The sequence below is a fragment of the Apium graveolens genome, chromosome 5 (genome assembly GCF_009905375.1).
Source record: "Apium graveolens cultivar Ventura chromosome 5, ASM990537v1, whole genome shotgun sequence".
In the NCBI taxonomy this organism is placed as follows: domain Eukaryota; kingdom Viridiplantae; phylum Streptophyta; class Magnoliopsida; order Apiales; family Apiaceae; genus Apium; species Apium graveolens.
The window spans coordinates 264,454,509-264,478,814 of record NC_133651.1 but is presented as its reverse complement, the minus strand read 5'-3'; the positions used below and the strand labels follow the sequence as shown (position 1 = coordinate 264,478,814).

The window sequence follows — 24,306 nt, the reverse complement described above, 5'->3', positions numbered from 1 at the left end:
TGATTCCTCCTAGAGGCTTCCACATTCCAGTTTGTCTCTGTCAACCCATGTGCCTCTGTCAGCTTATGAATTGTCACTATCAACTGCTAATGAACTAAGCATCCGTTGAAGCTTTCATCCGTTGATGCCTTATCAGTTGAGGCTTTATCCGTTGAAGCTTTATCCGTTGATGCATTATCAGTTTAAGTCTTTATCCGTTGAAGCACTTATCCGTTGATGGATATTATCCGTTGAAGCATTAGAGACATCCGTTGAAGCTTTGTTTCTTATCCGTTGAAGGTCTTCAATATCAGTTGATACTTCTGCACTTATACAAAATTACAAGGCATGAAATATTTACAATTAGCCCTCCTATTTGCATATCCACTAGTAGTCAACATGACTGATACTTTCCTACAACATCTAAGAATTACAACTTGAATCCAGAGAATGAAATGTGCTACAATACTGAACTTATTGCTAAGTAAAGCTACTCCTTCAACGGATAGCCAAGATGGTCTTATCCGTTGAGGCTACAAATACTAGATTTCTACTTAAGTGTTTTGTTTAACTTATCATCAAACTAATACACATATTCCTAACACTGGCTACAAGAGATTTTGACTTCGATGTGAATTTACCCTGTCGACGGCCAATTCTACTGATCTGCACTAATCATTGTTATTTATGGGTCAGTAACGAACCAAAGGCTGTAAATTTCTTGTAATGAAGTCATATAGTACTGTGGCTTAACTAAAAAAGAGTCATGGAATCACAACATTAACTAGTTTCTTATTTTCTACATAAAACTCCATCAAAATGGTATCAGAGCCCTCTTCTTGAGGGACCTGTGATTGAAAATTTTAGTTTTATTTTTTTCTTCTTCCATGGATTCAGAAACCCCGTTTACTTCATTAGCACCACCGGTTTTCAATGGTGAAGGTAACCATGTTTGGGAAGCAAGAATGGAGGCTCATCTAGAAGCCAATGATTTATGGGAAGCAGTGGAGGAGGACTACGAAGTTCCTCAATTAACAGATAATCCAATCGTGGCACAGATCAGGTTACATAAAGATAGGAAATCCAGAAAATCGAAGGCAAGAGCAACGTTATTTTCTGCAGTCTCCGCTGAGATCTTTGTCAGAATTATGACTATGAAATCAGCTTTTGAAATATGGAATTTTCTGAAAAAAGAGTACGAGGGAGATGAGAAAATGAAGGGAATGAAAATCCTAAATCTAATCAGAGAGTTTAAACTCCAGAAGATGAAAGATTCTGAGACCGTGAAAGAGTATTGTGACAAACTACTTGGTATCGCAAACAAAGTAATATTACTTGGTAGTGAATTTTCAGATTCAAGATTAGTCCAAAAAATTCTTGTTACTCTTCCAGAAAGATTTGAAACTACTATTTCTTCGTTGGAAAATACAAAGGACCTGTCAAAAATTAGTTTGGCAGAATTGATGTATACATTGCAGGCTCAAGAACAACGCAGGCTTATGAGATCTAAAGGGTTTGTTGAAGGTGCGTTATCGGCCAGTGTTTAGTCAAACCAAGGAAGACAATGGACAAGAAATGATAAGAACAAGAATGGAACTGCATTTTTTGATTTTTCCAACACAAGTAAGGGACCAAAATATGATTTCCCTCCTTGTAAACATTGTGGCAGAAAGGGTCATCCACCTTTTAAATGTTGGAGAAATCCTGACCAGCAATGTGAAAACTGTAAGAAAAAGGGACACCATCAAAGAATTTACAAGAGTAACACAATGTCACAAGTGGATATAAAGCAAAAGAACGCTGCTCAAGTTGCTGATGTGGCTGATGAGGAAGAAGAGGAGCAACTTTTTGTAGCATCTTGCTTTGCAACTAGTCATTCAAGCGGCAAGTGGTTAATTGACAGTGGTTATACCAATCATATGACGTTTGATCGCGAGCTTTTTAAGGATTTGGATACTTCCGTGACTTCAAAAGTGAAGATTGGAAATGGAGAATATATTGCGGTCGAAGGAAAAGGCACAGTGGCAATTGAAAGCATTTCAGGTACAAAATATATTAAAGATGTGATATTTGTGCCTAACATTAGTCAAAATTTGTTAATTGTTGTTCAATTGACTCAAAAAGGTTTCAAAATTATTTTTGAAACAAATCAATGTGTAATTAGATATGCAAATAATAACGATGTCTTCAAAGTGAAAATGAAAGCGAAGAGTTTTGCACTTGATCCTTTAGAGGAGGAGCAGACAGCATTTCCTGCAACACAAGTCAATGCAGAAATTTGGCATAAACGACTTGGCCATTTTAATCATAAAGCCGTGATAAATTTGCAAAGAAACGAATTAGCTCAAGGTTTGCCTTGTCTTGCATCTGAGATTTCTAATTGTAGAGCTTGCTAGCAAGGAAAACAAGTTAGACTTCCCTTCAAGCAATCAACTTGGAGCGCCATTGAAAAGCTGCAGTTAGTACACATTGATGTTGCTTGACCTCGCAGAACTCCATCACTAAATGGGAGTAGGTATTATCTAATTTTCATTGATGATAATACCAGAATGTGCTGGATATATTTTCTTAAATTCAAGTCAGAAGTGGCTGGTTTGTTCAGGAAATTCAAGCAATGGATTGAAAAACAGAGTGGGAATTACATCCAAGTATTAAGATCTGATAATGGAAAAGAATATACATCAGATCAGTTTAATTTTTTTTGTGAGGAGGCAGGAATCGATCATCAACTCACAGCTCCGTATACTCCGTAATAAAATGGAGTCAGCGAGAGAAAGAATCATACCATAACAGAGATGTCTAGATGTTTGTTGTTTGAAAAGAACTTGCCAAGGGAATATTGGGTAGAAGCTACACACACTGTAGTTTACCTCCTCAACAGGCTGCCTACAAAAGCTGTTTCCGGAAAAACTCCATATGAAGTGTGGTATGATTCCAAACCTTCTTTAGAAAATTTAAAAATATTTGGATATTTATGCTTTGTGTATATTCCTCAAATAAAAAGGGAAAAGCTTGATAAAAAGGCCGAGGCAGAAGTATTTATTGGCTATAGCACACATTCTCAATCTGCTTATAGAATCTTCCAACCAAATACCAAGAAGATTTTGATAAGCAGAGATGTTCATTTTATGGAAAATGATGAATGGGACTGGAAGGAAAAATAATCAGTTCAGTTTCCAAACCAAGTTTCAAATTTGCAGCTTAATGAAGATGAATTGGTTGATGACATTCCTGTTCGAGGTATGAGATCTCTTTCTGATATTTATCAAAAATGCAATGTTGCAATACTTGAACCTGCAAGTTTTTGGGAAGCTAAGAAGAATCTTGAATGGATTAATGCTATGCATGAAGAGATCAAGATGATTGAAAAAAATGAAACTTGGACCTTGGTGAAAAGACCAACTAACCGAAAAGTGATTGGAGTGAAGTGGGTATTCCGAACAAAGTTAAATCCAGATGGCTCGATCAATAAACATAAAGCTAGACTCGTTGTTAAAGGGTATGCTCAAATATTTGGAGTTGATTTTTCTGATACTTTCGCTCCTGTTGTGAGATTAGATACCATAAGGTTGTTACTTGCTATGGCTGCACAAAAGGGATGGAAAATCTATCATCTTGATGTTAAATCGGCATTCTTGAATGGCGTTTTAGAGGAGGAGATATATGTCGAGCAACCCGAGGGATTTGTTGTAAAAGGAAAATAAGATTATGTGTACTTGCTTAAGAAAGCCTTATATGGCCTTAAACAGGCCCCTCGAAGTTGGAACAACAGAATCGATGAATACTTGATGCAACTCGGTTTTAAGAGAAGCTTAAATGAAGCTACTCTTTACGTTAAAGGTGATGAAATTGATTTTGTCGTTGTTTCATTGTGTGTGGATGATTTATTGATTACGGGAAGCAACGAAGAACTTGTAAAGATGTTCAAAGAGGATATAAAGCACACCTTTGAGATGACAGATTTGGGAGAGATGGCTTATTTTTTGGGAATGTAAATAAAGCAGAAAAAAGGAGAAGTGTTTATTTCTCAGCGAAAGTATGCTAAGGAAATTCTCAACAAATTCAGAATGGATGATTGCAAGAGTGTAGATACTCCAATGTCCAAAAAAGAGAAGTTGATGAAAGAAGATGAAGCCGAGAAAATTGATGAAAGTTTTTACAGAAGTCTAATTGGTTGTTTGATGTACCTAACGTCTACGAGACCTGATATATTGCACTCTGTAAGTCTCTTATCTAGATTTACAAATTGTGCAACTGAAACACATCTTAAAGCTGCTAAACGAGTCCTTAGATATGTGAGAGGGACACTGGATTATGGAATCAGGTTTCGAGCAGATCAAGACTGCATTTTGCAGGTCTATTCGGATAGTGATTGGGCAGGTTCACTTGATGAAATGAAAAGCACCACTGGTTATTGTTCAAAGTTGGGTTCAAATGTGTTCTCATGGTGTTGTAAGAAGCAGAATACTGTAGCACAGTCAACAGCAGAAGCCGAATTCATTGCTGTTGGTGCTGCTGTAAATGAGGCTTTGTGGTTACAAAAAGTGTTACTGGATTTAAATATGAAACAAGAAGGAAGGACAGAAGTGTTTGTTGATAATCAAGTAGCAATTGCTAGCTCTCACAATCCCGTTTTTCATGATAAAACTAAGCACTTCAACATTAAGTTATTCTTTCTTAGAGAAGTGCAGAAAGAAGGGTTATTTGATTTAAAATATTGCAAGTCTGATCTTCAGTTAGCTGACATATTTACAAAGGTTCTGCCAAGAAGTAAGTTTGAGTTTCTTAGAAAGAAACTTGGAGTTTGCAGCAACCAAAGTAAGGAGGAGTGTTGAATATATATACTTCAGTTGCTGCAACAACCATGCTGGAATTCAGATATTGTCTATAATTTCTTAGTTATTATAAATGTTTAAATAAATAACTTAGTAGCAGTTGTAGGATTGTAACTATCTGGTAGTTATTGTTGATTTTAGCAGGAAGTTATAGACAGTTCCTTATCTTTAGATTAGCAGTTAGCATATTATTGTATAAAAGTTTAGTTCTGCAGATCTAAAAATTATGAAGTCTTTTCATAAAAATTTGTTTCTCTTCTCTTCTACATTAACTAGTTTCTTATTTTCTACATAAAATTCCATCAATATCTCTTGTATCTACGTAAGTACCAGAAAAAGAAATGATTTCATGTATTAAATAGTTAAAAATTGAAATATAAAGTTGGGATAAGAACTTAAAAGCCCAATAAAAAATTTGATTACCAACCTATGTGTGCATTGGTCTGCTAGATTTGTTTTTTTGAACCCTTTTTCTTATTCATCATCCCAGACCCGCAGTATAACACGGTTGACACATCACAAAAATTTTATGACACATTTCACCAACATTTAATGACGTTCATTCAAGGAAAAACAGCTATGTATGTATTATCATTTTCATATTCTTGAGTGATATATTCTTGTTAGATTTGGTTAAAAAGAATTAATGAGTTATTAGTACTTGAGCTAATTTATTTTTTAAAATTTTTAAAAATAGCAGCAAAGAGTATAGTAGTAACCAATCGAAGGGCAATTGAAGGATGCCACCACAGCTTCGCTAACATGCTAGAAGAAATAATTGGGGCTGCTGACATTTGGGAATTTCCACTGTGACCCAGGTATACTATTCAGCTGCAAAAATAGATACTTTTTATAATGATAGTTAACTTGCAAACTATACAAAACTATTGGATCATCAGATTGTTTTACAAACTATGTTTTATACTATCTGTTGTTCACCTCTCTGCATTTTTACCATCTAGTACTGATGTTGAACTTATCACGGCCCATCTGTCGTTTGCATGTAATCATTGGATTCCGCAGGGCTCCCCAAAAAAGAATCACTCTGCGAAGTAGAGACCTTAAATCAACTATCAATTTATAGAATAGATCAAAGATCAAATATGTATCATTTTTGCACAGGTAATATTATGTTAATATAGTCCAAAGATTTCAGAGGTATAATAGCTATTCAATTAAACACTCTAACAGTTAAATTTCAGAATTTTCTGACACGCTCAGATTTTTAAAATACTTGCAAAACTAATATGCCTATATAGTACTGAATTTTTCACGATAATGTTCTGTGATTTACATTAATTTTATGCAAAGAATGAGGTAGTGAACAAGTAACAAGAAAATTGTGTTTAAACAATATGCTGCTTAAATCCTACTTGAGTTAATATATGTGAATTGGATAGAATAGTTTGGGAGTAGGGCTTTCAATGGATCGGATATCCGATCCGATCCGAGAGCCAATGAAGCGGATATGGATCACTTAAAATAAAATCTGATCCGAAAAAAATCTGATCCGATATACATAGGATATGGATTTAATAAGATCCGATCCGTAAATAATCCGATCCGAATATATATATATATATAATTACATTGTTAAATTAAGCTATTCTGAAAATATTTTATAATTATAGCTAAATTAAGCAAATCTGGAAAATTCATTTATTATTATTACATTCAATTCCGTTGTTCCTTCTAGACAAGAATAACTTTTCTGTTTCTGGTGAGAAGTCCCTCTATGTACGCAGTACGTTTCATTATTAACATTATACGAAAAGTCTCTCAATGGCTTGTTTCTGTTGGATCATGAAATGTATAACTCTGTTCATTTTCTATTTTTGCAGAAATTGTTTGCAAAATTTGCTTGTTTCATGCTAAGACTGAACAATGGAAAGCACGAATTGTATTCCAGTGATACCACTCTTTATATATTCGTTGAAGTGTCGGTAATATTTTTTATGCTACTGCAATGTTTCTAAATTTGCAGAATGGATTACAAAATTGTAATATGTGAACTGATGTATTTTTTATTAAATTTTGCATTTTGGTTTTGCGAATCGTTATTATTAGTGATTTCAACATATTATAAATTTAGCTTTTTTCTAAATATAACGGAGCGGAGCTTCGATCCGAAAATCCTAGGAATTAGGATATGGATCATGCTCTAAAAAATCCGGCTATGATCCGATCCGAATCCGAATCTGATAAAAATAAATGGATCAGGATATGGATCAAGGGCGATCCGATCCAAATCCGATCCATTGACAGCCCTATTTGGGAGGCAGACATAATGACATACCTGTGTGCTACTGTTGGATGGGAAACATTTTGAAAAACTTCACTGTAAACAATGTTCTTTACTATCCTCCATCTCGTCATCAACATTTATTATGATCAGTCCTTTCTAGGTCACCCGAGATATATGTTAGGGCGAAAACACGCACTAATATTCACGCAAGTATACGCGTTCGCAAGTAATATAGAATACTTTCTAGTTCGTTCCCTCAGAGACTCAGACTAAATTATTGTCTAATTAAACTCACTCACCAATGTATGATTACTTCTCAATGTTAAGATAATAACACTTAAAATTGTTGATTAAATATTAACTATAATTAACTACTCAATTAACCACTTAACTAACACTTCAATTTATCAATAATAAAACACTCATGAGATCACAACTTCATTATTACTTCCTTCTATAGCCATTGTTATTACCTTTAGCATGTGACAGTGATGATATTAATCGAATAACACGAAACTGATAAAAGCCAACTTTCATTGTACTAATACCATTCTACCAAGCATCCACAATTAAGATAGAAGTTGAATAGTCATCAATTATGTTGAGTTCCTATATGTCTACAGAAATTGACAACACAACGATTTAAGCACAAGTTATCCCTTTTGATTACATAGGGCAAATAAAACTGTTAGAGTTACCCACTAATCATGCTCAACGTACATGAACCTATGCTAGCATGGCAAGTTCTAAATCTCAAGATCCACCGTCGTTTCACAAGAGATTAACACCCTATCTTATATGTTCGTGACGCACATAAGACGAATACGCACAACCAATACTAGATATCATGCAATCATCACACACTAAAGTATTAAACAATTAACTAAAGAATTCCATAATAAATCCGTTGCAACCCCATGATCACGATTAGCCCATAATAGGACTTATCGCCATCATGGGTTCATATGAAATCATGACAACAAACACAAGAAAATAATAACTACACTAATTATATTAAAACAGAGTACGTCACAAGAGTAAATAAGTCAAAGCAAGAAAACTAGCATCCAACGTTACAACAAAACAAGAATCACAAGAATATATGCTTCCTCTTCGTTGCGGTGTGCTAAATCGGTCTTCTTCCTTATCTCTTTCGCTTCTTGCGTAAAACACAATCTAAAACATAATCTCCTTAATACTCTTTATGAAAACGTCTCAAATCTACCTATATAATAGTCCCAAAAAACTCAGATTACATAGAAGTTGGAAGCCACACAGAAGTAGAAGTCTAAAATAATTTGTATTTTTTCCCGACCCTGCGCGGCCGCTCAGCATATCTGCGCGGGCGCGCGGGCTTCTGCGCGGCCGCTCAGCATTGCTGCGCGGGCGCGCAGGACCCTACTGGAAAAATTCCAAGCTTGCTCCGTTTCTTCGCCGTAATATGCCCATTCCTTTCCTCTCGCAATGGTGAACACATGCCAAGGCTTATTCTTGACGATTCCTCCCCCGAAATGCAACTAATACCCTGAAATGCATAAACACTAGAAAAACGCATCAAATACACAAAATACTTGATTTCAAGAAACCAATTTAAGCCATTTTAAGACGTTCTAAGTGGTGTAAAATGCCACTTATCACACCCCCAAACTTAAATCGATGCTTGTCCTCAAGCGTCACAGACTCAAAAACAAATACAAATATGCATGAATGCAATCTATATGAAAATGCAACGATCCCCCTTACTATAATTAACCAACCAAATTGTTACATCTCAACGAATGCAGTTAGACAACTAAAGATCAATAAACTCAGGCAAATGGACATACAGCCAGAAACGTGGTGTGTGCAAATGCTTAACAGATATGCTTCGGAACTAGACCAATTACTATGACTAGACTATCCTCAAGGCAATTCTACGATTATACAAAGAATAAAAATTCTAGGCACAAAGTGATATACAATACTACAAGAACTCTGGAGCTTACTACGGAATCGTGCTTTTTATTTACAACTCAAATGCTTATTTGATCGTGCAATGAGTGAGGTCCACAAAAGACTTATACAATGGTATCCATGTAACGAGCGTTAGGTTAGCGGATCCCAGACTCTAAAAGCCTTAGGTCACTAGGCACAAAGTCCCCTAAGAACTTAATAACTCGAATACCAAAGAGCCCACTCTTGATCAATTATGCAATTTTTTTTTTTTATAACTTCTGAGCAAGTGCGTTTCGCTCCATCTTACTCAACCCTAGACTACTCGTAACATAAGCGAGCCGGCTACTAGCCATTTGACGCCTAGCCACAACTAGCAACAACTTCCATATTTTTTTTCTCCAAAAATTTTTCTTTTTCATGTTTATATCACTAAGAACCTATAATCGAATTCTAAGCCTAATAAATAGATTGACCTTGAAAACAACCAAATCATAACAACACTCTAGCCCTTACGCATTCTTTAAGACTTAGTGGACTTACAATTGTTTCTAGCATGCATATCAACCTACACAACTTAATATCACTTTATTGCTATCACTACACTCGCATCAATATCACAATTCAGTCGATAACTTATTGCAAAAGGGATTATGGTAAATGCATGAGCTATATGACATTCATAAAAAAAACTATATGGCATAAATTATGCAACTATATGAACTAAACTATCATGAATATGCAACTAAATGACACACACACAATATTCCTTAACTACCACCCCCAAACTAAAAATCTTCACTGTCCTCAGTGAAAGTAGTAGAAAGGAACACAGGGTATACCTACTCGGAGTCATCATCATCATCACCCTCAGTGGGTGGAGTATCAGGCGGCGGGTATGCAGAGTCCTCACCAAAAACTGGCCACTGGATATCAGCTCCAAGGCCTCGAAAAGCAGTCCCTAATGCAAGGGTGAGCTCCTGAGCAAACCTGCTCTGCGTCTCATACATGGCATCCATCCGCCGTGAAAGCCTCCTATACTGGGCATCACCCATCCCAGCACCCTCCTGAGCTCTCGAAGAACCAGCCTCACCATGCCCTGGCCTAGCTATAGTAGCACCTCATGCTGGACGTCCTCCTGGAAGACGATAACCCAGCCCATGCTCCTCAGGCTCACCACCGGTCCACTCCTGCATCCCATTCAGAGTGCCAGAATCTATCGGAGCTGCTGGCAACTGCAACTGCTCATGAGCCGGCCAGTTCACTCCCACTGCTCGGCATAGCTTCGTAACCGTGGATGCATAAGGGATGTTCATATGCTTTGCTCCCCTCAAAAACTTCAGAATTCCTTGGTAGATAAACTCACCAAGGTCCACATAGTATTCCTCATTCAGAATTCCCCACAACAGCTGTGCTCTCTCAACTGTGACCTCGTGTGCATGTGAAGAAGACAAAATATTAGCACATATAAATGCATTCCATGCACGGGCATACCTGTTCATGGAGATCACCGGAAAGTGACGATACTCATTATTGGCTGGACTGCGGTTCCAAACTGTGCCCGGTCGATAGAGAGTCGCACAAATCAAATCCAAGTCAAAATCCTCAGCAGTCTTTTCATTCCAGTTCTCCTCATCGGGCTTCCTCTCTCGCTGTCCAATCACACGGTGAATCACCGCAGGATGATAATCAACTGTTAGCCCACGGACTACAGAAAACCCATTCTTTTCAGCCTTCGCGTTCGCGTAGAACTCGCGAACAACGCTCATCGATACTGCTTCGGGTGACTCACAAAAAGCTATCCACCCCTTCTCTGCAATCATGGGCAACAACTCACCATCCCTCCCTGATGGTAAAAACCCCCTCTCCTTCAGAATTGGCTTCCCCAACAGCCTAGTGTACTCCTCCTCCGCAGCTCTGTCAGTTAACCGAGGCCTTGCAGCAGTGCCCCTCGATGAATCAGTAGTAGGAACTGTGCTGCTGCTGTCAATAGTGCGTGCTCTCTTGGGTGCCATTGATTCGTGAATAGAAGTGTGTAAGAACTGATTTTTGATGTTTGTGAGAGGGTTTAAGTGTAGGAAGTTTTGTGGGAGATATGTAGGATAGGTGTATGTATATATAGGGTGTGGATTAGATTAGGGTTTGGGAATTAAGGGCTAAAATGATGGGGTAGTGGGAACAATTCGTGGGTTTATGGGCTAAAACTGTTTTTGTGCTTTTGTTTGTTTTTTTTTTTTTTCTGAACTGTAAAAAATTTTATGGAACTCGACCCCTGCGCGGCCGCTCAGCATTTCTGCGCGGGCGCGCAGAGAGTCTCTGGAATTTTTTTTTTCAGCCCCTATTTTCTGATTTTTTTGTGTTTTTGGATAGGTTATTAACTTCTAAGGGTTCCTGTAACAACAATTCATGGGTTGCCTCCCACGCAGCGCTTCTTTTTCGTCATTAGCTTGACGTTCCGTACCTTTCTCAAGTAGTCAACAAAATGGCACTAACCACCTCTCGGTTTGCCATGTCCCCATAGTAGTGCTTCAACCGATGACCGTTAACCTTGAATGCTTGGTCCGAATCATTCTCAAAAATTTCCACCGCTCCATGTGGAAACACAGTTTTGACAATAAAAGGTCCAGACCACCTTGATTTCAACTTCCCAGGAAAAAGTCGGAGCCGAGAGTTGAATAACAGAACTTGTTGCCCTGGCACAAATAACTTAGGATGTAGCTTCCTATCGTGCCACCTCTTCACCTTTTCCTTATACATTTTGTTATTTTTCGTATGCTTGAAGTTGAAATTCATCAAGTTCATTAAGCTGAAGCATTCTTTTCTTACCAGCTGCATCTAAATCCAGGTTCAATTTCTTCAATGCCCAGTAGGCTTTATGCTCAAGCTCCGCCGGTAGATGACATCCCTTACCGTACACCAACTGAAACGGTGACATCTCGAGTGGAGTTTTGTATGCTGTTCTGTAAGCCCAAACAGCTTCATCGAGCTTTAAAGACCAATCCTTCCTTGACGGACAAACAACCTTCTCTAGAATGCGCTTTATCTCTCTGTTAGATACTTCCGCTTGACCATTTGTTTGCGGATGATAGGCAGTAGCTACTCGATGATTCATATTATAACGCTGCATCATAGAAGTGAACTTACGGTTGCAAAAATGCGATCCTTCATCACTTATGATTACCCGAGGCGTTCCAAACCTTGTGAAAATTTGCTTATGAAGAAAATTTAGTACTACCTTTGCATCATTTGTCGGTAAAGCTTTAACTTCGACCCATTTTGAGACATAATCGACTGCCAGCAAGATGTACTGATTATTGCAAGACGAGATAAAAGGCCCCATGAAATCGATTCCCCACACATCAAAGACCTCGACTTCAAGCATCACATTTAATGGCATCTCATCCTTCCTCGACAAATTTCCCACTCTTTGGCAACGATCACACCTTAAAACAAACTGATGAGCATCCTTGAACAAAGTAGGCCAGAAAAAACCTGCTTGCAGAATACGAGCTGCCGTCTTCTCACCTCCATAGTGTCCACCATAAACCGTGGAATGGCAGTCTCGTAATATCCCCTCCGTCTCACAGAACGGGATACATCTCCTGATGATCTGGTCAGCTCCTTGTCTACACAAATATGGTTCATCCCACATATACCACTTCACCTCATGCAGAAACTTCTTCTTTTGAGCGGATGTCAAATTAAGAGGCATTATATTGCTGACAAGATAGTTTACAATATCTGCAAACCATGGTTCTTCCTCCTGAATTGCAAACAACTGCTCATCCGGAAAAGATTCATTGATTAACGTCCTATCTTGTGAAGTAGAATCGGGATTCTCCAACCTAGAGAGATGGTCAGCTACTTGATTCTCAGTACCTTTTCTATCTTTGATCTCTAACTCAAATTCCTGAAGTAAAAGCACCCAACGAATGAGTCTCGGCTTCGAATCCTTCTTAGAAACCAGATAGCGAATAGCTGCATGATCAGTGAATACTGTTACTTTCGTACCAAGCAGATAAGATCGAAATTTCTCAAAGCCAAAGACTATAGCCAAAAGCTCATTCTCAGTAGTGGTGTAGTTCAATTGGGCACCATTTAAAGTCTTTCTCGCATAGTAGACCACATGGAAGATATTTTTCTTGCGCTGTCTCAGAACTGCACCTACCGCATAATCACTCGCATCACACATCACCTCAAACGGTTCTGTCCAATCTGGTGCTGTAATAACTGGTGCAGTGATCAAACTCTTCTTGAGAGTCTCGAATGCTGCCAAACATTCATCATCAAATTTGAACGGCACATCTTTTTCAAGCAAATTGCACAACGGTTTAGATATCTTTGAAAAGTCCTTGATGAATCGCCGATAAAAACCCGCATGACCAAGAAAACTACGGATTCCTTTCACAGAATTGGGTGGGGGAAGATTTTCAATGACTCCCACCTTGGCCTTGTCCACCTCCAGACCCTTGCTAGAGACCTTATGCCCAAGGATAATGCCTTCACGTACCATAAAATGACATTTCTCCCAATTAAGCACCAAATTAGTTTCCACGCATCTTTTGAGTACGGCGCGCAGATTATTCAAACATTCATCATATGAGTGTCCAAAAACGGAGAAGTCATCCATGAACACTTCGACGTTATTTCCAATCATGTCAGAGAATATAGCCATCATACATCTCTGAAAGGTGGCCGGGGCGCCACATAACCCAAACGAAACTCTACGAAAAGCAAATGTGCCAAATGGACAAGTGAAGGTAGTCTTTTCCTGATCCTCTGGTGCAATACAAATCTGATTATACCCGGAATAACCATCCAGAAGACAAAAATACTCATGTCCCGCCAATCTGTCAAGCATTTGATCAATAAATGGAAGAGGAAAGTGATCCTTCCTTGTGGCTTTGTTCAATTTCCTATAATCCATGCATACTCTCCATCCTGTAACTGTTCGAGTAGGGATGAGCTCATTCTTTTCATTTGCGACCACAGTGATACCTCCTTTCTTAGGTACACATTGTACGGGGCTCACCCACGAGCTGTCAGAAATAGGATAAATGATGCCTGCATCTAGCCATTTCAGAATTTCTTTCTTCACCACCTCCTTCATGATGGGATTCAGTCTTCGTTGCTGTTCCACAGTTGGCTTACTACCTTCCTCTAACAGAATTTTATGCATACAATATGAAGGACTTATCCCCTTGATGTCTGCTATGGTCCATCCTATAGCCGATTTGAATTCTCTCAAAATCCTTAAGAGCTTGTCTTCCTCACTACCTGAAAGGTCAGCTGAAATAATAACAGGTAATGTAGATGAATCACCTAAAAAAAGCATACCTCAAGTGTTCAGGTAATGGTTTGAGCTCCAAGGTAGGTGCTTCCTCTATTGATGGTTTGAGCTTCCCTTCAGCGTTCTTGAGGTCAGAAGTACTAAGAGATTCAAATGGTATGTCCAGCTTTCGCTTTCAGGGAGAAGCGTTCAGATATTGTAATTGCTCATTGCTATCTTCATCATCACTGTCAAATTCTCCCACTAAGGCCTTTTCCAATGCATCAGACATTAGCATGTGCTCGAGTTCCGAAGTAACCGCGGAATCAATCACATCCACTTTTAAGCACTCTTCATCTTCTGTAGGGAATTTTATTGCCTTGAATACGTTGAAGGTCACATCTTGATCTTGGACCCGCATAATAAGTTCCCCTTTTTGCACATCTATCAAGGTACGGCCAGTAGCCAAGAAAGGCCTCCCCAAGATTATGGGAATCTTCTTATCTTCCTCAAAATCCAGAATAACAAAATCTGCAGGAAAGAAGAGCTTATCCACCTTGACGAGCACATTCTCAACTATGCCCCTTGGGTAAGTAATGGAACGGTCAGCCAATTGTAGCGACATGTATGTGGGTTTTGGATCAGGCAGATCCAGCTTTTTAAAGATCGACAACGGCATCAGATTAATGCTTGCTCCCAAATCACAAAGGCACTTGTCAAAAGTTAGATTGCCAATGGTGCAAGGAATGGTGAAGCTTCCTGGATCTTTCAGTTTTGGCGGTAACTTTTGCTGCAGAACAGCGCTGCATTCTTCCGTGAGAGCAACGGTTTCAAGGTCATCCAGTTTCACCTTCCTTGAAAGAATAGTCTTCATAAACTTCGCATAACTAGGCATTTGTTCCAGAGCCTCAGCGAAAGGTATATTGATGTGAAGTTTCTTGAACACCTCCAGAAACTTCCCGAACTGTCTATCCAGCTTTTGTTGCTGCAATCTCTTAGGAAAAGGTGGTGGAGGATAGAGCTATTTCTCCCCTGTATTAGCCTCAGGCAGAGTGTGTTCAACAGTAGTCTTCCTTGGTTCCGCCGCTTTCTCCTTTTGCTTAGATTCTTCATCTCTAACTTCAGCTTCGACTTCTTTTGCCTTTTCAGCATCAGCTATTTTTCCAGACCTTAAGGTAATAGCCTTGACTTGCTCTTTAGCTTCCTTCCTGCCTGGTACTTCCGTGTCACTGGGAAGAGTGCCAGGTTGACGATTGAGCACTGCATTGGCTAATTGACCGATTTGATTTTCCAAGGTCTTGATAGAAACCGCCTGACTCTTGCACAACAGCTTAAGTTCCTCAAAATCAGCACTAGTAGGTGCAGCTGCACTTCCCTGTTGAGGATATGATTGCCTTGTAGCATACTGTTGTGGTTGCTGGAATCCAGGTGGGTTAAACTGTTTACTCACTCCTTGCTGATATGGTGGCTGAATAGCATTCTGATTATTCCCCCAGCTGAAATTTGGATGATTTCTGTTATTAGGATGATAGGTCGCTGGCACAGGCTGCTGTTGTCGCTGATAATTATTCACATACTGAACAGATTCGTTGACAAGAGAACACTGATCCGTAGCATGAGAACCTGCACAAAGCTCACAAACCATAGCTATTTGATTAACTCCATACGTAGCCAGAGAATCAACCATCATTGATAGCGCTTGGAGCTGGGCTGCAATAGCGGTGGCTGCATCAACTTCCAGAATACCTGCGACCTTGCCTGACGTCATCCTCTGAGTTGGGTTTTGATGCTCATTTGCAGCCATCGTCTCTATAAGATTATACGCCTCAGTATAGCTTTTAGCCCATAAGGCTCCTCCAGCTGCTGCATCGAGCATGGGCCGAGATTGGGCCCCCAAACCATTATAAAAACCAGTGATCACCATCCAATCCGGCATTCCATGATGTGGACATTTTCTCAACATTTCCTTGTAGCGTTCCCAAGCCTCGCACATAGATTCTGTAGGTTGCTGCGCAAACTGAGTAAGAGCACTCCTCATAGCAGCAGTCTTTGCCATTGGATAAAACTTCACCAGAAACTTTTGCGCAAGATCTTGCCACGTAGTGATGGACCCAGCTGGTTCAGAATGTAACCAGTCTTTAGCCTTATCCCTCAGTGAGAATGGAAAAAGCCTCAACTTGATAGCCTCATCAGTCACTCCATTATACTTAAAAGTGCTGCAGATCTCGACAAAATTTCTTATGTGCATGTTGGGGTCTTCAGTTGCCGCTCCTTCAAAAGAAACAGAATTCTGCACCATCTGAATAGTGCCCGGCTTGATTTCAAAGGTGTTAGCTTGAATAGCCGGATGAAGGATGCTTGACTGAATGTCATCAATTTTAGGCCGAGAAAAATCCATAAGAGCTGGATCAGCTTGAACAATACGATCTCCCATGTTTACTGGTTCTTTCTGCTCAGTTCCTGAATCCGAATCCTCAAAATCTAACTTCTCCGGAATATCAAGAACTTCGTCTGTCTCCTCAGCTGTATCTAAAGTCCTCTTGCGAGCACGAGAACGAGTTTGCATAAACGCTTGCTAAAGTACCTGAAACACAACCGAAAAGAGTAAGTAACTACTACGTCCTAATCACTGAGTCCTAATGACCAATGATGGTAAGTACATAAACTAAACAAATACGCCGAGTCCCCGGCAGCGGCGCCAAAAACTTGTTAGGGCGAAAACACGCACTAATATTCACGCAAGTATACGCGTTCGCAAGTAATATAGAATACTTTCTAGTTCGTTCCCTCAGAGACTCAGACTAAATTATTGTCTAATTAAACTCACTCACCAATGTATGATTACTTCTCAATGTTAAGATAATAACACTTAAAAATATTGATTAAATATTAACTATAATTAACTACTCAATTAACCACTTAACTAACACTTCAATTTATCAATGATAAAACACTCATGAGATCACAACTTCATTATTACTTCCTTCTATAGCCATTGTTATTACCTTTAGCATGTGACAGTGATGATATTAATCGAATAACACGAAATTGATAAAAGCCAACTTTCATTGTACTAATACCATTCTACCAAGCATCCACAATTAAGATAGAAGTTGAATAGTCATCAATTATGTTGAGTTCCTATATGTCTACAGAAATTGACAACACAACGATTTAAGCACAAGTTATCCCTTTTGATTACATAGGGCAAATAAAACTGTTAGAGTTACCCACTAATCATGCTCAACGTACATGAACCTATGCTAGCATGGCAAGTTCTAAATCTCAAGATCCACCGTCGCTTCACAAGAGATTAACACCCTATCTTATATGTTCGCGATGCACATAAGACGAATACGCACAACCAATACTAGATATCATGCAATCATCACACACTAAAGTATTAAACAATTAACTAAAGAATTCCATAATAAATCCGTTGCAACCCCATGATCACGATTAGCCCATAATAGAACTTATCGCCATCATGGGTTCATATGAAATCATGACAACAAACACAAGAAAATAATAACTACACTAATTATATTAAAACAGAGTACGTCACAAGAGTAAATAAGTCAAAGCAAGAAAACTAGCATCCAACGTTACAACAAAACAAGAATCACAAGAATATATGCTTCCTCTTCGTTGCGGTGTGCTAAATCGGTCTTCTTCCTTATCTCATTCGCTTCTTGCGTAAAACACAATCTAAAACATAATCTCCTTAATACTCTTTATGAAAACGTCTCAAATCTACCTATATAATAGTCCCATAAAACTCAGATTACATAGAAGTTGGAAGCCACACAGAAGTAGAAGTCTAAAATAATTTGTATTTTTTCCCGACCCTGCGCGGCCGCTCAGCATATCTGCGCGGGCGCGCAGGCTTCTGCGCGGCCGCTCAGCATTGCTGCGCGGGCGCGCAGGACCCTACTGGAAAAATTCCAAGCTTGCTCCGTTTCTTCGCCGTAATCTGCCCATTCCTTTCCTCTCGCAATGGTGAACACATGCCAAGGCTTATTCTTGACGATTCCTCCCCCGAAATGCAACTAATACCCTGAAATGCATAAACACTAGAAAAACGCATCAAATACACAAAATACTTGATTTCAAGACACCAATTTAAGCCATTTTAAGACGTTCTAAGTGGTGTAAAATGCCACTTATCAATATAGCGACATAATACTGGCCATGGCCGAAATTTTGACGCTGACTTTTATTGATCATCATGGCGAAACATAGTGCTACAGGGAGTTGTCTCCGGTTAAGCTTGAATGGCCACCTTGATTGGTTTGGAGACATAATAATTCGTGGAATTGTAATGTTTTTGTCAATATTTGTGCCCGAAATGATATCAGCCCGAGTTGACCATTTACCCGTAATAATCAATCAAGTGTCGTTGCACAGTCTCGGTTCAAATTTCTGAGTAGCATTATCGGCATACCTTCCTTGAGTTGTATGTCCCCGTTGAATTTTAAGCTATTTAGGAACTCCGCTAGATACAATAGATTGTTTTGATCGTTTTTCATACTTGCTTTGAATATGCTATCCGAGCTCAAGTATGTTATGCTTTTACCAGGAACCATATCCATAATCATGTCATTCAACTCATGGACCATTTCATTCAGGATCTTTGTAGTTGTAGTTCTGTAAAAGGGAGGGGTGGATAGATTGGATTATAGAATTCATTGGATCTTTACAAGGGTCACCGCATAAATCAACTAATCTCAAATGAGCACAAAAATAATACTAACATATTTTTTTGTATATACTAGATAAGAGAAATAAGTTGATTTTATTTTTTCTAATGAGATTGAAATACATTTCTTACTTTCTTCTGACTGGGGCCATTTTTGTACGCCTACTCTTTTTTCTAAGTAAACAAATATATAACAATGAGGAAAAGATTATTTTCATATTATATAGTAAGTCTAAACAATGAGACACACTTCTCTAACATTATTTTGTCTACAATCACACTCATATTTAAGTACAGTAGATGGCTTTGGTATATCAAGTTAATTTTGGTAAATTGTGCACCTTGGAGTCTTGAATGGTCTCAATGCTCCTCCATTTCGGATAATACGCTCCAAAATCTTCATAAAGGTACTCCAGAACCCCCAAAACCACTGTCACCCAGCACACCTTATCCAGCTTGTCATCCTTCTAGCAGAATCAGTTATTGCTGTACTCAGATATATGCAATACCGCTAAATAGAGGAACCATTGCAATTTCTGTACTCTTTAAAGACGCAAGAAACTCTTGGTAGTATAATGAAACTTGTCCTGGAAAGTGAAAGGCTTCTCCAAGGCCTACAATAGCCAACGGTGGAAAAAAACAAATCACTGATAACTGATATTAGCAAAATGGAGTCTTTCTGGTGTGACTTGGGTGCGTTCAGTCGCCTGGAATCGACCATTGCTGACACTTCCATTCTTAGCTCATTTAAACATGGCCAACTGCTATTCTTCGGACAGGAATTGCCAGACGACCAGTTAACTCTTTCCAAGCTGAATATAGAAATCTATCGATCAGTTTTAAGGAAGCAGTTGTGAAAACAAATATGAAGACAACCATAGAGCCAGCTGGGATTTGGATATCAGGTCTAATGTGAATATTACATGTTAATAGAAGTCCTTATACAACAGCAGTCCCTAAGTCTTGACTCTCTTGATTAGAATATCAGTCGATCATCTCTATACATTCTCATTTTTTTCTTAAACAATGTTTACTGAAGTACATAAAATAAATTAAAAGTAAAACACAAATGCATAATCTAACTATTGAATTGATAATACATACCTCTTTCATATCGGAGGGTCGATTCATCAACTTGCCTTAGAATGTCTTCAACGTCACAACTAATAAAAATGGCATCTGAAATGTAGGATCACATGACTTGCGGATGGAAGCTAAAAATTTATCCGCAACCTAGAGTATGACCAAAATAAGCTTCAATAAAAATTTGACAAAAACTGAGAGATATGAAATATGATAAATATGAAGATTACAGATAGAGAAAAATTATGTAATCCGGTAAAAAATTTGAAGTTCAAAATGACTGTCAGTACTAAAAGTAAAAATGGTAGCCTGATTTAGATATAAGCACCACATCTACAGTATGTTACTAACAAAAACAATTTACATACTTTCTTGGGAGTTGTTTCTCGTGAAAAATCTGCAGATTTTGCAAAACACTACAGTTGGGAAACTGCAAAAAACTGATGCAAAAAACCTGCAGAAATTTGCAGGAAACTGATTCTGAAATTTTGCAGAAGACTGCAGAATCCTACTTCAAAAAATCTGCAGAAATTTGCAAAAAAAAAAAGCTGTAAAAAAGCTGCAGAAATTTGTAAAATCTGCGGCTTAAAAACTGCAGAAAACTGCTGCTGAAAAACTGCAGAATTCTGCTTCAAAAAATCTGCAGGAATTTGCAAAAAACTGTTGTAAAAAAGCTGCAGAAATTGTAAAATCTGCTGCTTAGAACTGCAGAATTCTGCTTCAAAAACTCTGCTGAAATTGGCAAAAATATGTTGTAAAAAAGCTGCAGAAATTTCTAAAATCTGCCTCTAAAAACTGCAGAAAACTACCTCATTTGGAGAGACTTGCACAATTTTCTTAACATTATTAACAATCCATTTCCCATTGCAATATATAAGTGCATTCAGATCATATTGATATATAAATAAATACATATCTCTAGTCAAGAATCAACTATTATGTATATACACAAATAATGCCACAGTCAATAAGAAATATGGCAATCTGCAATTAACCTTCTAGTAAACATATTGCTACCAGGATTCCACAAACTACAAAAATAACTACAATAACATATTGTATATAATCAATATATTTTATGTGAAAGATGGGATTTCAAATATATATGGATAAGTAAATAAATTTCGTAGATTCCAACTAAAGCTATGGGCCTACATAACTGATCATTGATACTTGATCGATAGAAGATGACCAATACTAAGCCTCATACAAACCGAACTCAAAAGATGAACAATCCAAACCCATTCCTGGCCATCAGCATTTGAGTACTGTTCCCTCCACATCTTCATCATTAGGCTAAGTCGCCATTTAATAAAAGTACTAAGCTAATTGGGGAGAGTTTTTTACATATACTTGATTAGGGCCACATTTAACTCCAGAACTAGACAGACATCAGCACACGAACACTCAGGAATAAAAATGCTTTTTTTTCGAGGCAAATGGAGAGAGATCGTATGTGAATTTGCATCACCTTCTCCAGACTGCTGGTGTAAGAACTACAAATCAACCAACTATAAATATAGATATGTCAAATACTCTGATTAGAATCTGCAGATTAGTATCTTCTATTAACAGTCTGTATGTAACAAACAATCAAAATATACCATGCTAGTATTAGAATTTATTCTGCTGTACTCGGACACCCTAAGCTCCTGCTGATCCAATTTGAAATCGTCAAACATTTTCATGAGCAATCAGACCGAATTTAGAAGATTACGATTACACAAACGTACATTAACCAAGATTTCTGAGTCAAAAAATTTCAGATGGTACTGAAACTGTGACTACAACAAAATATAACCAACTTCACTAACAAATATAGACAAGTTTCCACAAATAGCTTCCCGCCAATGTTTTTAGCTCCAGGAGCCTCCCACTAGTATCATATACCGCCTCTTCTCTAATGCACCTAATAACACCTAAGAATTTTATATCTAGGAAAGTCTATTCCCATTTCCCACGGAGAGATACTTCCATAGTGTTAAGAGCTAGGCAGATAGAAACTGCAATGATACCACTAAAGTAGGATATCCCTAGATCCAAAACGGAAACTGAAAGCGTACAAGGAACAAAGAACAAAAAATCTTTAACAGAATGCAACATATGATATATCACTACAGAAAAATACTAAGATCATAAGTTCAATAAGACCGGTAATACTTGTTAGCGCGGTCAAAACACCATCGCTTTTAATATATATCTAACCTAGTAGGGTCAGATTTTCAAAGTGGGTCAAGATCTAGAATTCATGTATATATTTGATTTCAAGTACACTTAACATGATACATATGTAAATAAAATTATACCCAAAAAAAAAAAGAATCATCAAAGAGGTAAATTGCACCTACTTCTAAAAAGGAAGAACTAGCATTTATAACCTGACCGGCTCCATCAATTATTTGAACATATAAACTCCTAGCAACGACTCCACAGGAAGCTCAATTATGAGAAAAACCTACATAAAAATTTATTTCACCTTTAGAGCAGTGGGGGAATCCCAAACCAGTGAATTTGATTGTTGAGGAGAGGTGTCAACTGTCAAGAGCAGGCTGAAGGAGCGGGTATATCTCATTCTGATACTTTTGACTAGAAGTATAGCAGATATTAGGTATACCTGACAATGAAAGAAAATATAAGAACTCCTCATCTTCCAAAGACTCCAAACAGTGTATGTAGATGTGCTTAAAAAATCAAGAGCTTGAAATTTAGATGGAAATGAATAAGAAGTTCTAACCACTGACACAAGTTAGAAGATGTCAGAATAGACTGACGAAGGCCAAGTGGAGCCATACCAGCTTCGTCCAATTACATTCGAGCAACAAATGTTATACGGATTCTGGAGCTGTTGAGCAGATAAGACACATCGGAGAAATTCCGCAATTTCATGTGAAGAGATTTTCTGCAGTAGGTAGAGAGTTCGAGAAAACCCGCCGCAAAAAGTTCTTTAGTTTAGGAGGACACTAAAGGATAGGTGCTTGATTTGTCAGCTATATAGTAACCTGACTTGACCTTAACTTGTACGTAAAGTCTTTTCCACTAGCCAGAATTTTCAATCACAAACCCTTGGTTTTAGCTCATTTAGAGATGAATAAAGTTACTCATGTCTTATTAATCCAATCAGAAACCCTCATCTAATTAGACTACCTCTATTCAAAGTCTTGATATGATAACTTATATCCTTTACGGACATATACAGTATATAATATAGACAATATCAGGAACCACTTCATCCGGTAGAAAATTGTGGCATTCCTTGATATGGTTTGCTGTAACACACATGTATCACATTTTAAGATCTAAAACAAGCATTGAATTGCAATTACTTCTGAAATAAGCTATAGACGAACAGAATAGTAAAATACTAATATAATACAATATGAAAATGAAATTAATAACTCTTAGAAAAATCTAAATCATCCTCTTAAACAACAGAAACATAAATGAGGGAGTGTGAGAGAAGCATCTTGATACAATAGAACATTATCAAAAATCTTTTTCAGTAATTAAAACATTAGTTCCACCACTCGGAACATGCCTTCGCTTCATTTCCTTGACAAAAACTAGACTCATCGTCATTGAGCTAATGAGATGAAGAGCCACAAGGAGTGCTATTATAGGCATACGTAAAATAATACATTTTATCCCTTAAGCAATGAACTAAAACATATCCTTCGGTATAGTCATTGGTCCAACCATATGTAGATTCTAGTCCATAACCCCCCATATTGCATTAAGAATCTAAACATGCACCAATGTGGAAGTACTATAGGAATAATCATAGAGCAAGCTGCAAAGATAGTCCATCAAATTCACCATATGGAAGGCTGAATGTGATAAATTTTTGAATCACAAGCCTTCAGATTCAAGCAAAATACTATTCTACAACCTCTCATCAATAAAAGGCTTAACTTTATAATTAAGATTGAGTAGAGCAACAGAGAATTATAACATGCCTGAATATGGTTTGTCATGAATGCACATAAAAGAGATTTTAACATCAAAATATTGAATTGAAGTCACTTGTCTCAAATGAAAATGAATAATAAAATACAATTACAATGCACTATGGAAATAGAATCACTAATTTTACATTCTAATCTTCTCATTCTCTTGAACGGGAGAAGTATCTTAACACAAGAAGAAAATCAGAAACAGTTTTCAATAATTAAGACATCAGTTCCTTTATTGGGAACATGCATGAGGTTCATCCCCTTGATAGACACTAGACTCTCAACGTAATCAAGGGTATATGAGAAAAAGAGGT

The 24,306-nt window shown here is 37.8% G+C and overlaps 1 protein-coding gene, 2 long non-coding RNA genes and 1 other non-coding gene across 6 annotated transcripts; 3 read left to right on the top strand and 1 right to left on the bottom strand.

Annotated features, from left to right (window-relative positions):
- The first annotated feature begins 866 nt into the window (after positions 1-866).
- Positions 867-1,526, top strand: LOC141660934 (uncharacterized). Its single transcript, XM_074467911.1, has one exon. The coding sequence runs from the start codon at positions 867-869 to the stop codon at positions 1,524-1,526; it is 660 nt and encodes a 219-aa protein (XP_074324012.1).
- A 4,019-nt stretch (positions 1,527-5,545) lies between these two features.
- LOC141659621 (uncharacterized) lies at positions 5,546-6,812 on the top strand. Its single transcript, XR_012549823.1, has 3 exons — positions 5,546-5,632; positions 5,838-5,936; positions 6,656-6,812. It is a non-coding gene; the product is annotated as an uncharacterized LOC141659621 (long non-coding RNA).
- A 9,382-nt stretch (positions 6,813-16,194) lies between these two features.
- LOC141662616 (small nucleolar RNA R71) lies at positions 16,195-16,301 on the top strand. The gene has a single exon (XR_012550722.1). It is a non-coding gene; the product is annotated as a small nucleolar RNA R71 (small nucleolar RNA).
- A 1,743-nt stretch (positions 16,302-18,044) lies between these two features.
- Positions 18,045-23,309, bottom strand: LOC141661727 (uncharacterized). 3 transcript variants are annotated; one of them, XR_012550108.1, is made up of 6 exons: positions 22,777-23,309; positions 22,519-22,656; positions 20,411-20,564; positions 20,064-20,192; positions 19,301-19,771; positions 18,045-18,907 (listed from the first exon to the last, which is right to left on the bottom strand). It is a non-coding gene; the product is annotated as an uncharacterized LOC141661727 (long non-coding RNA). The 3 variants fall into 3 exon arrangements; XR_012550106.1 differs by lacking the exon at positions 18,045-18,907 and having other exon boundaries at positions 19,112-19,771; XR_012550107.1 differs by lacking the exons at positions 18,045-18,907; positions 20,411-20,564 and having other exon boundaries at positions 19,112-19,771.
- Positions 23,310-24,306: the final 997 nt, after the last annotated feature.